This window comes from Sceloporus occidentalis, unplaced genomic scaffold (genome assembly GCF_023333645.1).
Source record: "Sceloporus occidentalis isolate IW3139 unplaced genomic scaffold, rSceOcc1.0.p SCAF_2, whole genome shotgun sequence".
NCBI classification, from domain to species: Eukaryota; Metazoa; Chordata; class Lepidosauria; order Squamata; family Phrynosomatidae; genus Sceloporus; species Sceloporus occidentalis.
The window spans coordinates 54412926-54433975 of NW_028316982.1; the positions used below are offsets into that span (position 1 = coordinate 54412926).

Below are 21050 nucleotides of genomic sequence, written 5' to 3' on the forward strand. Positions count from 1 at the left end.
TTACAGCATTTTAATCAGAAAGAGGCAAATGCCACAGACTCTTCCTGCTAAAAAGACAGATGTTTGTCTCTTCTCCAGGCCAGACATCCCCAGCTCCCTAAGGCAGGGGTAGGCAACCTGTGGCCCGTGGGCTGGATGCGGCCCGGCAAGGCCTTGGGACCGACCCCAGCCTGGTCCTGCTGCCAATTGCTGCCGGGGCCTTTGGGGGGCAATTGTCTATAGAAGCCTCAGAAACATGCATTTATATTAAAAAAAATTTAAAAATCAGCAAATTTTTTCGCGTGTCCTCCATTTTTTTTAAAAAAGTGTCTTCCATTTGAAAATGTTGTCCTACATTTGTCCTGGTTTATTTAGATATTTATTTTTTTTAAAAAAATATTTAATTATTTATTTTTTGGCTTCGACCCCCCAGTTGTCCAAGGGACAGCAACCCGGCCCCCGGCTCAAAAGGGTTGCCCACCCCTGCCCTAAGGCGTTCCTCATAGGGCATGGTTTCCAGACCCTTCACCATTTTAGTCGCCCTCCTTTGGACACACTCGTTTCTCCACATCCTTTTAAAATTGTGGTGCCCAGAACTGGACACAATATTCCAGGTGGGGCTTGACCAGAGCAGAATAGAGTGGGACTATGACTTCCCTGGATCTAGACACTCTGCTTCTCTTGATGCAGCCTGGAGTGGCACTGGGAGGGGGGGGGTCTGTTTGGGGCGCAGTGTGCTCCCTGCCAGCCCCTCCTGCTCCCGGCTCTGCCTCCTGCTGCTGCTGCTGCTGCTGCTGCCAGGCTTGGCTCTGGCTCTGGGGGCGGAGCTGGGCGTGGGTCCAGCCTTGGGCTCCTCCTGGGGCTGGGCTGACTGAGCGCAGTAGCAGGGAAGGAGGCGAGAGCAAGGCAGGAAGGCAGGAGAGGGGGACCCGGAGCATCCTCTCCTGCTGCTGCTGCTGCTGCTGCTGTGGGCCATGAGCAGCGCGGCCGGGGCCCTTGCCGCCGGGGCTGGCGGGGCTGCTGTGTCCGGGAAGAAGGTGGACGAGGCTCAGGCGCTGGCGCGGAGCTGCGCGGGGCGCCCGGACTTCCAGCCCTGCGACGGCCTCTCCCTCTGCGCCACCCACAGCCACGGCAGGTGCTTCAGGCTCCACTGGTGCTGTCACCTGGGATGGTGCCACTGTGAGTGAGTCCCCCGGGAAGGAAGGGAGGCAGGGAGGCAGGGAGGAGGGGGCCAGAAGTGTTGGTCTCCTAAGAGGCCGGGGCCAGAGAAAACCACATAGAAAGAGGAAATCCATCCTCCACCTTAGGCATGCTCCAAATGGGAGGCCTTTTAGAATTCCTCCCGGACAGAACGCTGGAACGGAGGACGCGTCCGGGAAAAGGAGGACGTGTCGTTTTCTCTGTCTGCAGCGGCTGGGGCTCTCTTCTGAGCCAAGGTGAGCCAGAGCTGCCTCCAGCGCAAAGGAGGAGAAGGCACCCCCAGAATGGAGGAGATGGCCAGAGCAAAGCCCCAAAGACAGTAAGCAGACAGTAACCTCATCCCCTGGGAGGACAGGGCAAGAAGAGGAATGGAGGATGTGGCCAGAGAAAAGCCCATGCCACTCCCAGAAATGGAAATGCATGCTTCCCTCCTCTTAGCCCTGCTCAAAATGGAGGACCTTTGGGAATTTCTCCTAGACAGAAGGCTGGAATGGAGGACCTCTGGTCACTTCGGGGTCCTCCTGAGCCACAGTGACCAGATAGGTCCTAACCACAGGAGGAGGAGGTGGCTAAAGATAAGCCTGGAACAGGGTGAGCAGATGTCCTCATCTGCTAGGAGGACAAGGCACCGCCAAAATGGAGGGTCCCAGGGAAAAGGGAGGACGTGGCCAAAGAAAAGCTCAACGCGCTCCTAGAACTATGTCCATGCCTGCTTCATCTCAGGCATGCTACAAATGGAGGACGTTTGGGAATTCCTCCTGGACAGGAGCTGCGAATGTAGGACCTATCCTGGAAAAGGAGGACCTCTGGTCACCCTAAGCTAAAAATACTTATATCAATGTAGACCCGTGCTTCTTAGCCATGCTCAAAATGGAGGACATGGTGGAATCCCTCCTGGAAGGAAGGCTAAAATGTAGGACCTGTCCTGGAAAAGGAGGACCTCTGGTCATCCTGAGCTGCATCACACTGGATCCCAAGGCGGCAGCAGCAGCACTAGCACTAGGAAGCCCCTAAGCTGGGCGTTGCAGATTTCTAGCAAAGGAGGGAGTGTGTCTATGTGTGTCATGTGTGTGGCTAGCAATGAGGAGGTGCACCCACTTTGCAAACACCATCTTTGCATCTGTCCAGAAGGGGAGACCCTCCCAACCATCTTCCACCCCATCACTGGTGGCACCAGTCCCCAGAGCCAGGATTTGATACCTGGACCGATGGTAACTGATGGCGTGGCATTCAGAAGGCTGGATGGATTTCTCCATGCTCCCTGGGAAGAGAGGAGAACCCTGCATTTGTGTGTCTCTGTGTTTAAGACCAGCTGAGAAAGGGCTGGGCTGAGATGAAATAACATCTGCCAAAATCTTGGCAGAATAACAGTCCTCCTCAGATCTTGGGTGGGGCTGAGCTGGAAGGCAGCAATCCCCTTTCAGTGAATCCACACTTGGAATCCCCCTTCACCAGCTCTGGTGCCACAACCAACTACCATGCCCAGAATTCCCTCACCTTGAGCCATGGCAGTTAAAGCACTATCAAACCAGATTATTTTTGCAGTGTGGATTCAGTGAAGGCACTCTCTCTCCTGCTCACAGCTTGCCCTATGGCCTTCCTTCTGCAAGCAGGGATGTTCAAACAGGAGATGCACGCATCCGGTGGGATGGGCAGCTGAAGCGTGAGGCTTTTCTGACTCAATGACACTGCCCTGATTTGTGAGACAACTGGCTGCCCTGGTTTCTGTAAGCATGAACACCAGTGGAAACAAGGGGCAGTCAAAGAAAGCGGTGGGTTTATACCTAAGTACACAGATTCTATGTCCACGGATTCAAGCCTCTATGGCTTGAAAATATTCCAGGAAGATATAAGGTTCAAAGAAAGCAAAGCTTGATTTGGCCATTTTAGAGAAGGGACACCATTTTACTACACTGTTGTATTTAATGGGGCTTGAGCATCCTTGGATTTTGGTATCCACAGAGAGTCCTGGAACCCAGTCCTAGCAGATACCAAGGGCCTGCTGAAATTAGAAACAGCCATACAAAATGCCTTCTGTCCCTTGTGTATTAGCTGTTCCATGATTGTTTTTAAAATCAAGGGTCCTTTTCTTCTCATCCAAAGGAAGGATAACTAGGTAATAACCCCAGTAATTTCTGTCTTGTTATCTAGTTTTCAGGCTACTAAAAGCCGCGTGAATTTTAATTTATGGCACAATGGCTTTCTTTAAACTATGTTCCTTCCGGGTTTTTTAAACTATCTGTTTTTGTTTGTTTGTTTGTGTTCCTTCCCAAGTTAAAAAACCTCCTGTTTAACTTATGTCCAAAACTCACTGCAGGAATAATCCAACTTGAGACCGCTTTAAGTGCCCTGGCTCAGTGCTGGGAATCCTGGGAACTGTAGTTGATTGTGACACTAGAGCTTTCTGATTGAGAAAGCTAACAAAACTACAATTCCCAGGATTTCCTAGCATTGAGCCATGGCAGTGAAAGCAGTCTCAAACTGGATTGTTTCTGCAGTGTGCTTTGGACCCTAATCTACCTTTAATGGTGGTTGAGCCTTGGACTCTGCAGACCAGTGTTCGAAACGCACTCGGCCATGAAAACCCACTGGGTGACTTTAGGCAAGTCACACTCTCTCAGCCTCAGAGGCTGGCAATGGCAAACCCCCTCTGAAGAAACTTGCCAAGAAACCCCTGTGATCGGTTCACCTTAGGGTCACCATAAGTCAGAAATGATTTGAAGGGAAACAACGCACACACAAACCTTTATTAGATTAAGATGTTTAGAAGTGGAGGGCAAGCCTTGCAGAAGAAAATATATGATATATATTTAAATGCTGTGTTCTTTCTTCTCATTTTTTATTAGCCCAGTTGGTATGAATTCAGTGTGAAGTCGAAGGCTTTCATGGCCAGCATCCATAGTTTTTTGTGGGGTTTTCAGGCTATGTGGCCATGTTCTAGATCTAGAACATGGCCAAATAGCCCAAAAAACCCACAAAAAAGTATGAATCCAGTTAATAGTGCATTTATGGGACAAGCCACAAAACATCTCACAGTTGTTTTCTAGGGCCATTTCAGTATCTAGAACCAGAAAACTGGCACGTGATGCATGGGGCTTGTTTCAGCATAGAAAATGCATTTTTGTTCCCCATTTCAGTTGTCGGTTGTTCTTAGCCATGGGTTTTCCCCCCACTCACAAGGCATCATGTGCTGGGCTCATGTCCCAGTTCTAAGAAAGGAATTGCTGTGGTTTTCATTCTTCTAAGATATATCTTTTCTAAATTAGTTCTTGTTTCTCCACTTGAAAGCTGCCTACCCCCCACAAAAGAAATGGCTGCTAAGCTACTAGCTAAATATTTGCACTCTTTGTTCAAATATATATTTCTTTGACCGTGTCTATTTCTGCTTCCCCCCCCCCCCCCCTTTATATTGTCTTGGATACTTAGCAGTGGATTACAGCATTACAAAGGGCAATGAAACTCACATTCGTCTGGGATAGAGGGCATGCTTAGGAAGAACATGCACATATCCCTGTGTTTGTGGGTATCCTATTGGCTGCCATTCTTTAAATTGTATGTGTTCTGTTTTTGTTTTGCTGTTTCCATCTATAAAATTAGATTGTTGCTGAGTGAAACAGTGTTCCCTTAAAGCCTTCATGATGTCATTCCCAGTGTTCCCCAAATGCTCTCTGATAATGTTTTTTGGATTCCTGTCCAGAAAGCACACTGCTCAGCCTGTTTGCATCTGCTGCCTTACTCCGCCTAGCCACACAACTTGAGTTTATTTTTCCACCTCTACAGCACCAGCATCACAGCATGATTTCTTTCTCTAAAATCAGGGCTGGGTTTTAGTGAAACTCAAGATTTTGTGAGAGCATTCGGTACAAATGCTCTCATGTGTGACCAGATGTAGAGCTCAAATTGCAGAGAGGTGTATAGATACTATTTTAAAAAACATGAATGGGCTTGTTTTTTTGACATGCAATATTTCTCATGGATTCAGGCAGGGAAAATGCAGCAAAAACTATATTAAAAGCAGCTTCATATTTGTGTCTTTGTGTTTGTCTGTGTCTCATGATCCAGTGGCAGTGGCAAAGAGGGTTAAGCCTTTTATCTTGTTCCACATCTTTGTGAACCTCTCCCTGATGCTGTCGTTTGCCCTGGGATGGAAGATGATATTGTCAGGCATGACAGTGTGTTGAAGGGATTTTTTTCCTCCTTGATTTAGGCAGGTGCAGAGATTCTGCCCTGATCCTAGACCTGCAGGGCCATGAGGAGTTAAAACAGACTATCCAAAACCCTCTGTGAGCCAGCATGGTGTGGTGGTATGAGCATTGGACTATGACTGTGAAGACCAGGGTTCGAATCCATGCTCAGCCATGGAAACCCATTGGGTGACCTTGAGCAAATCACACTCAGCCTCAGAGGAAGGCAAAACCTCCTGTGAACAAATCTTGTCAAGAAAACACCATGTTAGGTTTGCCTTAGGATCTCCAAAAGTCAGAAATGACTTGAAAGCACATAACAACAAAACCAGATCCTATTTATGGGAAGTCTTCATTGTCAGAGCACCTGCATTGAATGGAGAATAATCTCAGGTTTAATTTCTGCCATCTCCCTAAATACCCTATAGGCACCAGATCCCATTTGATCTTGGAATCTAAGTAGGATCCACTCTGATTAGTACTTGGATGGGAGACTGCCAATCAATGCCAGGTGATGTAGGCTATATTTCAGAAGAAGGAACTGGCAATGCATCTCTGAGTAATTCCTTGCATAAGAAAACGCTGTGAAATTAATGGGGTCTCCATAGGTCAACAAGCAACTTGAAGGTTCATATACACACATAACAGGAATGGTTGGCAAAAGTTGCCAGACAGTTTAGACAGTTGTGAGTATAGGAGCCTCCAATGGCTGTCTTAATTCAGCTGTCATCTAACCAGTGCAAAACAGAAATGTTTACGTTGTGTTCTGGTGCATATTCTGACCCCAATGAGAATGCCATTGTTTTGCAGGATGTCAAAATGCCCCTTGTGCAAAAGAGTGTTTTTGTTTGCGAAATCAAGTCCCACAATATTCACAACTGGAAAAGAAACATTCAGTTGTGGTACACATTTCTTTTAAATAACTCTCAGACCTCTTTTTTTTGAGCACGTGGGAGGCTTTTTTAAAGAAGTAGCAGCAGCAATTCTGTAGTTTAAAAACTACTGCTGCTATTTCCAATTCTAAAGAATAAAAAACTTCTATGGAATCCTACAAACAAGGAAGGAATTGTTATTTTTCTGAAGGAAGACCTGATATTGATGTTACCATGAGACAATGTTGTACCTCAATAACAAAATAGGAAGAGAAATGGTTGCTAAAAAAGGCCATTATTTTTTCAACCCTGTAGATAACAAGAATATGTCATTTTGATGCACTGCACTGGGTCTTGCAAGGATATTGTCCACATGTGCTTCATCTTTGCTGTGTTTTTTGTATCTAGTACATACCTCAGAAGTAAAAGCATCCTCTTGCTGTGGATGCATGTTCAGGCAGAGGTTGAGGTTGAAGTCCAAAGCCTGGACCTTCTGAAGATCTGTCTCAGATTTAGCACATTGTGTACCTTTTGTTGTTTCTCACTTCATTGCCAGGATTTATCAGGAGGATGCATCTCTTCCATCTATGATAAGCTTCTACTCAAGAAACTCTGGATCTACAAAATATGGTGTTCTGCTGAAGCATCCAGAGCTAAAAGCCGTGAAATAAAATTAGTCAAAATCAAATTAAACTAACACTTTTTGTAGTGTGAGACATTTCTTGACCCCAGTGATCTATAGTGCCCCCTTCCATATGGAGGAAATTACAGTTTCCCCTAAAAGGGGCCATCCCACAGTCAATTACAGCATGTCCCTTCTGCTTCACTGCATCATCCATTACCAAAACAGCATGAAACTGTTTTGTTTTGGTATTTTGTCTTGGTATGTTAGATTGGCTAGGACAAAAAAATACCTCTGTGGGGAAAAAGCAGTCGATTTGTTGGAACATTTTCTGTCCCAGACATTTTAAGTCTGAAACGACAACAACGGTGCATGGCAAATGCCTGAAAGCGTGGGGAATTTGTTTCAAACTCTTCAAGTGACAATAACGTCATAAAATGCCTACTACCTTGGTGCTCTAGTTTTGTAGAAAGTCAGCAACAAAACATGAATTTGGGGGACTGTGGTGTCTTGTGCTGTTGAATGTAGGTTAAAACTTTATTACAAGCATCCCTGTTACATCAGGGCCTGATTCCCACTACCTTTTAAATCAGATCGCAATTCAGTTTGAACCAGTTCAAATGATCCTGGCTCCCGCTTAAATCAAATCACTGAAGCGATTCAGTGAGGGGGGCCATGCACCAGACCCATTTAACCCGCGTCTTTTTGACACTGATTTTTTTCGCATCTTTTTCAATAAATTGATTCCGCGCAAGTGTGAACTAAATGCATTTCAGAATCGATTTAAATTTGCCCTTCGGCCAGCTGGAGCGTGTCCATTTTGAATTGATTAATACATGAATGTGAACCACAAGTGGATTATTTTACAGAGGAAAATGCGATCAGGGCAAATGTAGTGGGAACCACACTCCACTGTTGAATTGATCCATTGATTCAGATCACACACCGATTTATCTGTAAGTGGGAATGAGGCCCAGGAATGGAAGTTAAAGCAGCTTCCAATGTATGTCTTCCATTTGTGGGCAGGCCCCATTTATGTGTCAAGTAAGTGACTACTGTGTTGGTATATTCTGATGCTTTGGAGATATTTTCCCCTGTGGGGAAACAGAGTGAAGTAGGAAATATAGGTATTTTGAAGAGGGGGGAAAAAGAAATAGTATTAAGGATAAAAAAATATATTAGTGTATTAATGAGATCAGAGAGGTTTGATAGATAAATCAGGCAGTGGTATGCCCTTGCACAGAGGTAGGGACATTTCAGTTATTTATCCTGAGGAACATTATATTTCACCTTTTGTTGTTTCAGAATGAAGTGGCATGTTTGCCTCAATCTCTATTGAAGGAGCAGAGTTGTAACACAATAATCAGGGAAGAAAGATACAGGAGCGTGTGAGACTATGGTAGTCTAGACAGTTGGTGTTTACTCACACTTTCCAGAATTGCCTTTCCTAGTTAATTGTTTGTTGTTGTTGTTTTTTTGGACTACAATGATCAGATCGTGATTATGGTATAGTGAAGTTTCCCTACATCTCCTCCATATCTATGTGAATATTTTTGAGTTAGTTTAACATCTGTCTTGCCTTTCTGACTTTTTTTTATTTCCCAAAAGAAACAGATGCAGTTATAAAATGTTTCTTATTAATGTAGCACATAAACACAGTTTCTGTACTTGTATTCCCATAGGAATCTTGCATAGTTACAGATATTTTTAGCCGAGAAATTATTCACAACTTTCAGAGATGGAAAGCAAATAATAATTATATATGTGCATTACTACTGGATTATTATTAACTGGCAACCTTGCTGTTACTTATGTTACCGGCATATGACAGTGTTTTGCAAAATAAAAACGATATTCAGAATATAGTGATATATATTGTTGTTATTTTGGGGCATCATTATAACTTGCACCCCCAAGAGACTCCAGGCTTTAGGGCTCAGAATAAACTATTTCCCTTGTATTATTTCATGTCAAGTGGCATGTTACTTCCATCTTGACCTGTGGCCTCTTTGTACAGTACTTGCATCTGGGAAATGTAACCTATGCTGACCACCCGAAATTATGTCTGAACAAGGAGATATTGTATATAGACTGCTAAATTTGCCCTCTTTGACTGGAAAGTAACTGTTTCTTGGGTAACAATTTTGTATATTGTTCACAGACCTGTACACTTTATTTTATTTTATTTTTAACTTCATGAACAGTTGTGACTAAAATTGATCTTTTCCCATAGTTTGAATGATCCAAATGTTCTTGCATTTTAATGGGTAGAGGAAAAGGACTTTGGGGATGGACCTAGAATGAAAAAAGTTTTTTTTTATCTGCTATGGGTAACGGTTTTGTTTCTTGTTTTTGCTTATTAATTTCTCAGATATAGGATAGGTGTGGGTTTCTTGCTTGAGTCATCAGAATTTACTTACAGCTGCTTTGTGAAACAGCATATTCCTTGCCCTGCAGTATCTCTGGCAGCCTGATGATGATGATGATGATGATGATGATGATGATGTCATCAATGGCATACTGGCTTATCTGTAAGGAATGTTTCTCTAGGGAGATCCTTTCTTTGTTGCAGATACCTACATTCAAAAGTCTTCAGGACCAGCATGGCTCTGATTGTTTTTACAGCACTGCTGAGGAAAGGTTTGGCCATCCAGATGTTGCTGAATTCCCAGTTTCTCTCAGCCTAGCCAGTTTAGGCAGTAGTAGCGTATGATGGGAAGGGCAATGAATGATTCCCTACTGCTGCTTTATGGGGTTAATTTTGGGATGCCTTCCAGACCATTTATGTCACTGTTTTGTTTCTCAGAATCCCAAGTCAGCAGATCTAATGATACTTTAAAATGGTCCTAGCTCTTTGTGTATATGGTGGGAGGCTTTGTTTTTATTTTTTTCTTAGAAATATTTCAGTCCTTGGATCTAATGAGTAGTCCATAATATGGACTGCTTGCAATAGTTTTTGAGTTGACCGAGCTCTGCATGCCTCACCTGCTGTCATAGTATTATGTGAGTGGACATTGTATATGTAGTCATTGGTCCCAACATTTCTTCCTTCCCATTTTTGTGTATATATCAGTCACAGTGTTATTAAAATACTTTGGGATTTTTTATTTGTTTTACAGCCCACTTTATCCCATGGGTTCAACTTGATTTTTAAAATAGCAATATTTCTGTCCCCAGAGAGATTGCTATATGGAAGGGGGCACCTTGGGAATACACAAGGCCAAATAAAATAATGCTCTTTTTTAAATTGTAAACATAAAATGATTCCTGCTCCCTAGTTTATCCAGTACAGTTAATTGCATTCAGCCATAAATGTGACAGGCCTGTAATGTTAATTTTTTGGTAATGTTTTCTCAGAATCACTGGAATACCTGTTCATACATCCAGGTTTCTCTGAAGTAACATAAATATTTGTTTAACAGTTATGTCATCCCCTCATCATCCTATTACAACTAACATATTATACAGTGCTGACATATGAACATAGTTGATAGTGGAAGTCAAACTGAATGTGATAACTATGATGTCTTTACTATAACCCTGAGAATATCTGTTCCACAGCTGACACCTGCTTCTTTTATGTTTGTGGTAAGGAAAAGGGAGGCCTGGTTTATTCAAGAGGAAAGGATGAACAGATGTGGAACAATATGAAGGATTAAAATCAAACCTTCACTTCATGCTTCCACATAGAAGGATTAATTTTGCACAGTACATTGGTTTTGGTTTCAGAGCTCTCTAATAGTTTTTTCAATTAAGAGTCATTTTTGTAAATGCAAAGCAGCAGGATGCAACATCACACGCATGATACATCTTGTGAAATAGCTTTTTGAAATATTATCTGATATTGACCTATTTGTACTGGGTGACCTTGGCAAAGACAGCTAAAGAGCAAGCTTCTATTTCTGAAAATACAACTGGATTTGTAATAATAATAATAATAATAATAATAATAGGATTTATTTATATGCCGCCCAATCACTGGGAATCCGGGTGGCTTACAACAGAGGGGATAATAGACGGTTCCCTGCCCTCAGGCTTACAATCTAAAAGACGACACAAAAGGAGAAGGGAATGGTGAGGGGGGGAGGGAATCAGGTCCAGCATTCTTCTCTCCCTCTGAGGCCTGGACCAAGGCAGATGGACCGGAGGGCGGGCCTGATGGCGTTGGGCCTGCCCTTTCACTCCCTCCCAGGCCAAAAGATGACAGTTGGAAGGAGGGAGGGGAGGGCTTGTAAACCTTTATACACCTCTAATTGAGAGTTTTCTTTGAAAGAAATAAATAAAAAAAGAATTGAACCATTCTTTTTCTTGGCAGTAAATAACACAGCAGAAGCAGGTCATTATCAATATCTGCCTAATGGTTTTCTAATTGTGCTACAGTGATATCACCTTATGCGGCAGGGATGTTTTGAGGACTGAGTAGCTGTGATTCCATAAGATATTTTGTGTATGTGAAGCTGTTGGAGTTGAGGACATCTTGAGATTTTTCTAGGTTGTCTTGGAGTGGATGAACTTTTAACGTCTGCAGTGACCACTCTGGTTACACAAGCCTAGGCCAGAGACAGTCAGCTTGTAATGTGTTCACTTGAGGTAATGTATTACTACTAGCCATCTTGAGTCACTTGAATTACAGTGATGCTTTCTTCAGTCTGCACCAGTATAATATGCCACCTGCATCTCTTCTGAATCTTTCCCACTGATTAATTAACATCATTGTTAAAAAGTAGCTTTTTAAAAATCTTGCCACCCCCCCCCCCCCCCCGATTTCACATTCCACTCCATCAATGTGTTTTTAGATTTTCTGTTTGATATGTTGAAAGAGCCCTCTACAATCAGATTACATCTCCTGGGATAGGTGCTTAAAGGTTTGTAATCAAGTTGCTTCTTCTCTTGTGATTAATCTAAACAGATTGAGGTCATATTCAACCCTGTTAAAATAGTTTAGCAGAATCAGTCATGTAATGGATGTGATAACTTGATTGCAGAATATGAAATGGTGGGGATAAGGGTTAACAGAAATCTGTGAATTATTCACTCACCACTTAATTGATCATCATAATATAAATCTTAATTTACTATGAGTTTATATGCTTTTGTGAGTGGAAAGGGTGACCAGAATGCTTCTTCAGTTTATTCACATTTTCTGTCTTTTTCAGTAGCAATTGTTCTAGGTTTCAAATTGCAGAGGCATTAGGATCTTAGGAAGGATGCTCTTTCCTTCCGTTAAGCTCTTGGGACCAAGAGTCTGCAGTCTGACCAAGGAGGGTGCTCACCCCACCACTGGGATTGAGGTGCCCACTTGCTCAGACTATGGACTGGCACTGATTCCTGAAACTGGTTCTGAATGTACAGACTTCCAGAAGACTTTCTATGTTGTTGACAAATACTCTAGAAAGTAAAATGTCTTTCAGGGTAGAAAGGAAGCAGCAGACTTGAACTGTAAAAAAAATAGTTTGATGTTACACATTATGAACAACATCTTGATGATGAGGGAGGCTGAACATTGAATCAGATATTTAATGTCATCATGTTTGTACCTGAAACTTTCCAAGCAAGGGTGGAATTGTGTGAACCTCCAGCTTCCCCAATTCCCTGATATCCACTCCCCACAAGTGGCAAGGAAGGTTAAAAATAGGGTATCGTACCTCTAGAGGCCGCTAACAAGTATATTTCTCTAATTAATCACTGAGGGGCACTCCCAAACAGGACCTAAAGTGAAAAATAGAAACATGCAAGCAGAAAATAAGCTATGAAAAAATGGTGGCCAGAAGTCTTATGGGGACCAAAAGTGATGCAGTGCTTAGACATAATCTGCATCTGCCCTGTTTGCAAGAAAAGTTTCATTATATATTGTCCTTTAAAGGTGCACCCCAGTTAATGAAGAAGATGTGCTTATAGGCATTACTTCTTCAACAGAAAGTTCGTGCCAGAGGAAGAAATACCCTATAACATGGAAAGAATAGGGGTAGGTTTTTACACCACAAAAAATAAGAGCGGTCCAACATGTTTTGACAAACTTTTTATTTAAGTTTAAACAATATGTGCATGTGAAAAGAAACAAGCAGGTTGGATAAGTCTGGCAAAAGTAAGGCCCAGTACAAATGGGTGTTTTGTGGTGCCCTGGGGCCAAAACCAGGGTTCCGGAGAGCGGAGCAACCACATGCTCCTGAACCCTAGTACGTAAAGGTGGCCCCAGTGTGGACGCCTCCCGTCCACACTGGGGCAGCCATCATGATGCAAGCACAGCACAGTGTCTGCATGTCACGGTGCCGCGCCTCCATCATCGATGCACGACAGTGCACCAATAGCACACTCATGGCGTCTGCTGTGTGCACCAACCCCTCTGCTTTTAGCAGGTTCTTTTTGGTGCGGAGGGAGACTGTACAGTTTGGCTGCTGCGGTGTCCCTCAGGAGCAAAAATGGGTGCCTCCACCCCGCCCTTTTGGGACAGTCTGTTGAGGCTCTAAATAAACATATTTTGGACCTTGCAGACACTCCTTGAAGGGTCCCTCCCCCAAATGCACTCAGAGATTACTTTTACTTTCTTTTACCAGCCTCCACTTTTCTTGTGATTTCCATTCCTGTCACCAAGCGGATGGATCTTTGCTGTTTTAACCTGCTGGGGTTAACTGATGTGAGAGGGTTGTCAGTTTTTCCCTTTTCCCTCGGTTCTGCTGTTCATACATGCTCAACAAGAGATTCTGAATGTAGATGTTGTTTACCTTGACTGTTGTAGGCAGGCACACACAACTACAGTACAATTTTGCCCTTTCCCAGTTCAAGTTTTTTTATTGCATTCTTCACTGCAGATGCACTGCTGCAATATGTCACCAAAAGCCTGTGTTTCTTCAGCCCACTTTCATCTTCTTCCCAGTGTTAATGCTGCAAAAACATCTCCAGGTACACAGAGAATGAGGAAAAGAATAGGGACTGAGCAGTTATTTTTATGAAAAGGAATTTCACTGTCAAAAGCTTTGTTAACTGAAGTATGCCTGTATTAGGGCAGCCTTCAGTGATGATCTTAAATCCATTAGGTGTCACTTACCTAGACACAAAAGGTTATCGTCTATAATATTCTGATTACAGGAGTGGGCTTTTGACTAGAAGATCTTCTTACCTCTTAATATTCTATTATTGGTTCATGACTTCCTTTTCCTGCTATCACTAGTGAGCCTAAAATATAATGGACCCTGGGTATTTAAGCATGTAGATTTGATAATACATAGGTTTGTTAATAGAACTTGATGAGGCTGATTGACATGTATTATTATTTCAAGTCATCAATATTGGCACTAGTTTTGGCAATATTTAATTATTTGACATCTGCATAATGCGATACTTTCTTGGGTCCAAATGTGAGCAGTATGACAAAGGAAGTGTTGATAGGCCGACACAAGCTACAGGAAGCATTTCTACACATGATTATGGAATTCATTAGTGTAAGATGCGGTAATGGTTATTGGCACCATAGGTTTCAAAAGGATAAAAAATTAATGGAGGATAAAAGTACTTACACCTATTAGCTCATGCAATCTCCATGTTTTGAGGCAGTGTGCTATTCTTCATAATAGAAAGATGCTTGAGGGGCTAACTATCATCTTAGGATCCGGTACATGTGTGCTTCCAGAGTATTTAACGACATATGATAACTAGATGTTGGATTAGGTCAGTAGTTCTCAAACTTTATACCCCTTTACATCTACTTACCTCCCCTCTCAACTAGTGCAGTATATGAATAAAAATATTTTTTGTTTATGGTGTGTATTTTCATTTGCACATTTGTGTATATTTATATTGTAACATTTTATAAGGAAATAACATTGTTCAAATTAGAACAGTTTTATGTAAATATGTGTAATAATTTACTCAACACACATGTATTAAATTTTACACTTACTGTCTCACACACAACCACATGCACATACACCAAGCCCCAGGGGAGCCCACCCCATAGTTTGGGAACCGCTGGATTAGATGGATTTTAGTCTGAAACAGCAAGGAAATTCACTGGATGGTTAGAAGGCTATGCCATACCTGTAACAGTTTGGGGTTTTAAAGTAGTGTATTGAATAGAAGCAATACCACATTATGATAGGAAATTCTGTACCTTTCCATTTAGCAGATGCACATCTAACAGTTCTACTTCATAGGATAATCCTGCATTCATGCACTTAATTGAGGGGGACATAAATGAATGGTAAAATGGGTGAAATATCAGGTAAATTTGATGCAAGTAAATGTTTAGAATTAGAGCTTTTTGTTTTGTTTCTTTGCTCTTGTGTTAATTTACAACTGTCTCTACTCCTGGAAATGGAAAATTGAAATGGAAGCATGTAGATTTTTTTTTGTCAGAGACTGCTCATATTATGAATTTCAAGAAGCCTTGTGGGCCCATAGATTATCTGCTTACCTGTGTATTACACATTGCTGGCAATTCCAAGTTTGGCTTGGAACCCATAAGAAGTAGATGGAACTAGTCAATATGATAGACCACAGAAATGGTTCAGTACACATCAGATTTGAGTTTGACTTCCTTGACAATTGGTTGTATGAAACGTGCATTGGGCACTTGCAGTTTTACAGAACTTTGATTTATGTCACATAATAAAATCTCTGATAACATTTGTCTTGTGGAAGTTTTGTCAATATATGGATTATGGGCCTGTTCACTTTTGCCCATTGGCAAGAGATCAGCTGTTATAAGGGTTTTCTATTTTATTTTCCATTTGTTTTTGGTAAACATCCAAATAATTTCTTGTTGCCACTGAAGTAGAACAGCATATGACAGTTCTCAGTCTCTAGGATCAGAATCAAAAAAGAGAATTCTAAAATCCTTTGTTTAAATAGGAATACTGAGGCCAAGGATGAGGTGTATAGAAAGACAGGATTTTCTGTTAACATCGTGGCTTTCAAATGCTTGAGAGTCTGGATTTTAGTTAAGTGAAAGATTTAATTTCCTTAAACCACAAACATTTCTACACACAACTGTGTTAACTACCGAGAAAATGGGAAGGTGCTGAATTGTCCTAGTTGGCCCACATTGCTATGGTCAAAATATCTGTTCTTCCTGCATTATATTGTTTGTTTCAACAATGTTACGAGTCTTGCTTCAATTGGAATAGTTAACAAAATGGCAGAGGACTCTTTCGGACTTTATAAAGTGGATGAAGTGATGAGGATTATAACTGCAACTCTCTTCCCAAAGTCTAGGGAGGAGGTTGGGGATTCCTAGAGGAAGGCTTTATTATATGGATTTTCAATTAAAGAACCTGATTTGTCTTATAATAGGATGCAGGTTAATACAATTGCCATTAGAAGCTCAAGAATGCAAATTAGAAGGTATCAGGGGGTGGCCTTCCCTCCCAAAGAAACTTAAAAAATAATACGCATTTGAGGGGAAAAACCCAAGGCCCTTTCCCAAGATAGTCAACATGCGGGACACAAAAACTGATTCCCTCATCCTTGGTGACTTTTGTATTCTGATTATTATTTTATGACAAAGCAAAGTTTGCTTAAAGATCAAGAAACAATAGGCTTGTATAGCATTAGGGATTCCTGTGTCAGCTTGCACCCACCTTTCAGTGGGGCCCAATTAGAAAAACAGTTATAGCTAATTCAGTCTAACAGGATGCAGCCTTCCAAATTAATTCAATTTTATTTTGAGCCCCCTAGTGAACGCATAAGCCATGAAAGTTGACTCCTGTTTTCACTCTTTGAAATATCTCTGAAAAATTTGGGGCGGGGGGAAGCATAGGCATTGACTTTTAGAATTTACCATTTATTAGTTTATCTCTTCTTTCATAATATCTATGGGGTGTGTGACCTAGCCAGAGAAAACAAAAGCTGGAACAAAAAGCTGTGGGATGCACTCTGGAGTTGGGTACCAATGAAATTCACTTCAGCTAAGAGACAAAGGAGCATTGTCTGAGGTTTATTCATATATGGTTTCTAGCCACACTGAAGCTATGTAACTGTAGTAAATAGGAATTACTGGAGGAACTGTGAGAGGGTGGGCTCATATTTCCTCAGGTGGTAGGACTGGGACATGGTCTATTCATTTTGGGATGAAATTTTCAGTGATTTGTCTTCAATAACCAACCTCAAATAAATAAATAAATAAATAAGGAAGGATACCTTTGTACTTCATCTTTCGGCAATCTTTGGAAGGAGTAATAAAACATTATTACACAAAGAACTACTCTTTTTCTTCTGGCTGGCAACACATATATAAATTGCCGCTGTCTGGGAAAAGAGATTGAAGATGTCTGTACTGCAATGGAAAAGCAGGTAATAGAGATAGGTATTCAACAGATGCATACAGAACACCATGATAGCAAAACAAATATCTTCTGTGAGAGCTAGTTTTCGTTAACTGATGTTATGAATCAAAATAGACTTATCTTTGTATCTCTTCTACTCATGGAGAGCTGTGGAACAATATTCTGGGGTAATGTGTTGTGATATAGTGTTGAAATGCACAAAACTTTAGTTTATGAGTTTAACTTTTAATGCTGATGTTCATGTTCAGTGTTTGTTATGACTACTTATCTTTTGAGACTTTTTCATTATGTTGTCCACTTGTATTCAGTTACAAACAAAGTTTTCAGTGAAGGTAAAAATACATATTGTTTCCTTTGGGACTTATTGAGAAACTACCATTCTGTTCTGCTAATGGCAATCATTGCAACCTTGTTGTAAATGTAAATCCAAATGTTCCCTATTAATTGAGGGATATGTTTGGAGAAAGTGCAGTCCGTGGGCCACATGTTTGTTTCTGAGGTCTCCAGGGTCCCTTAGCTGCCTCCCCCAATTTTGCCAAAATGTCCTTCACATTTCACCATGTTTTTGGTCTCCCTGGAGCCATTTAGCACCAGCAGAGGCATTTTTTAAAAAAACTTAAGTAAATTCCTAGTTGCCGTCTGGTGTACTTGCAGTTTTTTGGGTCACTTGGCACTAAAACAGTGCCAAGTGACCAAAAGGTGAAATTTTCCATCCCTGCCTTAAACTGAAGAGAAGTAATTTAAAAACACTGTTTCCCAAATATCCTCATCCATTTTTACTTCTGCCTTACTCCTTTTCCTTCATTTTAATCTCTTCTAGTCTTCCTTAATCTTATTTACAATGTATTAAATTTATTGTCACAAGAAAATGTTGGCATTAAAGACACATAAACGCACCAAAAGATTAATCGTATTTACATCTTTGGGGATGGGCTTATGCCATCATTTTGTCCATGTAATTTTGTTAGCTCTTTAGAGTCTTCTTCTTAGTAAACATCATCTAGATTGGTATTTGGCTTTGTAGTTGTTTTCATTATTAAATATCTGTTTCGGGAAGCATGATCCTCATAGTTAACAAGGTGTTAATTTAGAAAGTTGAAAGAGAAAGCATTTTATCTGCAAGCAACAGGTTCAAAAGTACTGCTGAAATGAATACAAGTAGGAAGAAAATAATGTTTAAGCAAATTCTCTACTTATTTCATGGTTAGGTACCTTCAAATTAGGAACAGAATTTGATGCTGTGAGGCACGGATGCATACAGACTGCTCAATTAACAAATAGCCATTCACGAGTGCAATATATTGACTTGTTTCTAATACAGTTTGGTGGGGATTTTTATTTATTTATTTATAAAAAAGCATTCTTTGGTTAGCATAGATTTAAATTGATGCTTCATTAGAACTTTTGCACAGTGTTCATAAAATCCATATGTACATATATGGGGTCGGTCCCATCCATCTTAGTAGGGATCACATCTAAGTAACAAGAAAAGTATAGGACTATGCAACTTGTCAATTGATTATATTGCTCTTGATCATTAGAAAAATCCCTTGCATGGTGTTTTTCCCCTCCTGAGGTAAGCCCCACTCTATTAACAAGTGTAAGTGTAGGCCTGCAGTATAAATCTCCATAAATTTACATGTAAGTCAAAACATTCCTGAATAAAAAGCCATGCTTTTTTAACATGATGTATAGATGTAACAGCAAGCACTATCATATAACACAAAGATGGCAACTTTTAACAATCAAAGATTGAATTCAGTTTCAGAGAAGTTGAAGGAGTGGATGGAAACATTTCACAGTTGGGTAAGGCCAATGGCAAAAATAGGGGACCAAAAATAGAGTATTTTATCTTAAACCCCCACCTGCTGGTATCAAAGCACCAGTAGAAGCCTTTCGGCCTGTAAAAATTGAGGAACATCAGTACACAACCTGGAAAACCAACTAATAGTGGTGTTATGGGGAAGAGGTATGGTCTTTTCAGAAAACATGGAGGTCCAGATTTAGGCCTAGGTCCTGTGGTTCCCTCTGGTGTTATAAGAGAAATTCTGCCTTTGGGTGACAACAGCAAGACATCTCAACAAATTGATGTTGTTGTTGTTGTTGTTGTTGTTGTTGTTGTTGTTGCTATTTGAGAGTACCTTTTTGTCCCAGCACACATGATGTGTTGAGACAAAAATTCTCTGATATTAATGTGCATAAATGTGAAGTGATAGAGAGCTGTTGAATATGATGTAGAAACAGAGTGTAATTATGCACTGATGATATGACTGGTTAATTTTGTCAATACATTTCATGTGACCAAACATATTTTGCTATAAAAGATCTGTCATATATTCAGCAACAAACGGGAAAGTAAGCAAAAACCATTATGCCTTAGTGTTGTGAAGAAACAGTGACATTGTTTGTGTCCAGGAAAGTGGCCAGCAGTTGATAACAAGACCAAAATAATGAAGATACAAGCAAAATAGCACAACACAGTATATGTAATACAGCATGTCTTGAATGTCAGACTTACAAAGGGGAAAGCAAAATTTAGCGTTCCAAAAACAAGGTCTGTAAAGACAACAGAGAGGAAACAAACGCGATATGATACATGGTTAAGTAGCCTTCCAGGAAGGAAGTAAAGCAAGAAGATATAAGACGTCGGATAATATAAAGTTTCATATAACTCTGACTTGGTGATGTTTATGTTGTGTCATTATTTATGTCATTTGTATGTATATATGTTGTTATTTTTTGTCTAATAAAAAATTAAAAAAAACAAACAAGGTCTGTAGCCAGTATGGGTTCAAGCCAAAGGGTCAAACAGTCAGTGTAGTCAAGCAGTCCAAAAGGGCCAAGGGTTCCAGCAAACAGAATGGCCAGTCCAAAGTCCAAAGGTCCAATCCAGGAAGTAAACAAGAGAGTCCATGAACAAGGTGTTTTCGCCAAGGAAACCAATTAACCTCTGACAAAGGTTCTGGCATTCCTTCCAAGCTTTTATCTCCAGCTCTGACTGATTTAGCTGATCCCTAACTGCTTGGTGTCTCATACAAAGCCTCTGAGACCACCCTTTCAGATCTCCTTTGGCTGTAATAGCAGCTTCATGTATATATCGCTTCATACCACCTAAGCAGTCTCTAAGCAGTTTACAACTGTAAGGTAATTGCCCCCATCAAGCTGGGTATTCATTTTAGCAATCTCAGAAGGATATAAGGCTGAGTCGACCCTGAGCCCCTGGCTGGGATTGAACTCACAACTTTGTGGTTTGTGAGTGGTAAGAAGGCATGAGTAAGTTAGCCTCCTCCTTCTCAATGCCAATGCTACCAGGAGGCTCTGCTGTCTGAATGCTGGGCGGCACTGTCAGGTCAAAACTAGGGCAAAACCCCTCCACCTCTCTTTCAGCTTCTGAGTTCTCAGCTAGGCTGAGCATGACAGTTAACAGGAGCTTTTGGTCCAAATGTGTGTGGTGGTGGCAATGGGGGGAATCCTAGAGTGATAATACTGTTTTAAGTCACCTTGAGATAAGAGAACTCTTATGGTATCCCTTTGCCTTCTGTTTAGGGTGGCCATTTTGCACATACATGAAGATTTGTTAACCCAAATAATTTTCCACATTAAATAAATTCAACTGCTTTCAGAAAAGTCTCCAAAATAACAAGTTGGACCGTGTCCAGAGGAGGGCCACCAAAATGGGGAAGTATCTGGACACCATGCCTTATGAGGAAAGACTTAGGATGCTGGGTATGTTTAGCCTGGAGAAGAGAAGGTTAAGAGGTGATATGATAACTTGTTTAAGTATTTGAAGGGGTGTCACACTGAAGATGGAACAAGCTTGTTTTCTGCTGCTCCAGAGACTAGAACATGGAACAATGGATGCAAGCTACAGGAAAAGAGATTCCACCACAACATTAGGAGGAACTTTCTGACA

The 21050-nt window shown here is 41.3% G+C and overlaps 1 protein-coding gene across 1 annotated transcript in view; it reads left to right on the forward strand.

Moving 5' to 3' along the window:
- Positions 1–870: 870 nt before the first annotated feature.
- Positions 871–21050, forward strand: part of CUNH3orf70 (chromosome unknown C3orf70 homolog) — a 29937-nt gene continuing 9757 nt past the window's right edge. Inside the window, exon 1 of the mRNA XM_089509434.1 lies at positions 871–1158. Within this exon, the coding sequence (XP_089365560.1) occupies positions 954–1158 (205 nt within the window). The 5' untranslated portion in view covers positions 871–953. The remainder of the gene's footprint in view (positions 1159–21050) is intronic.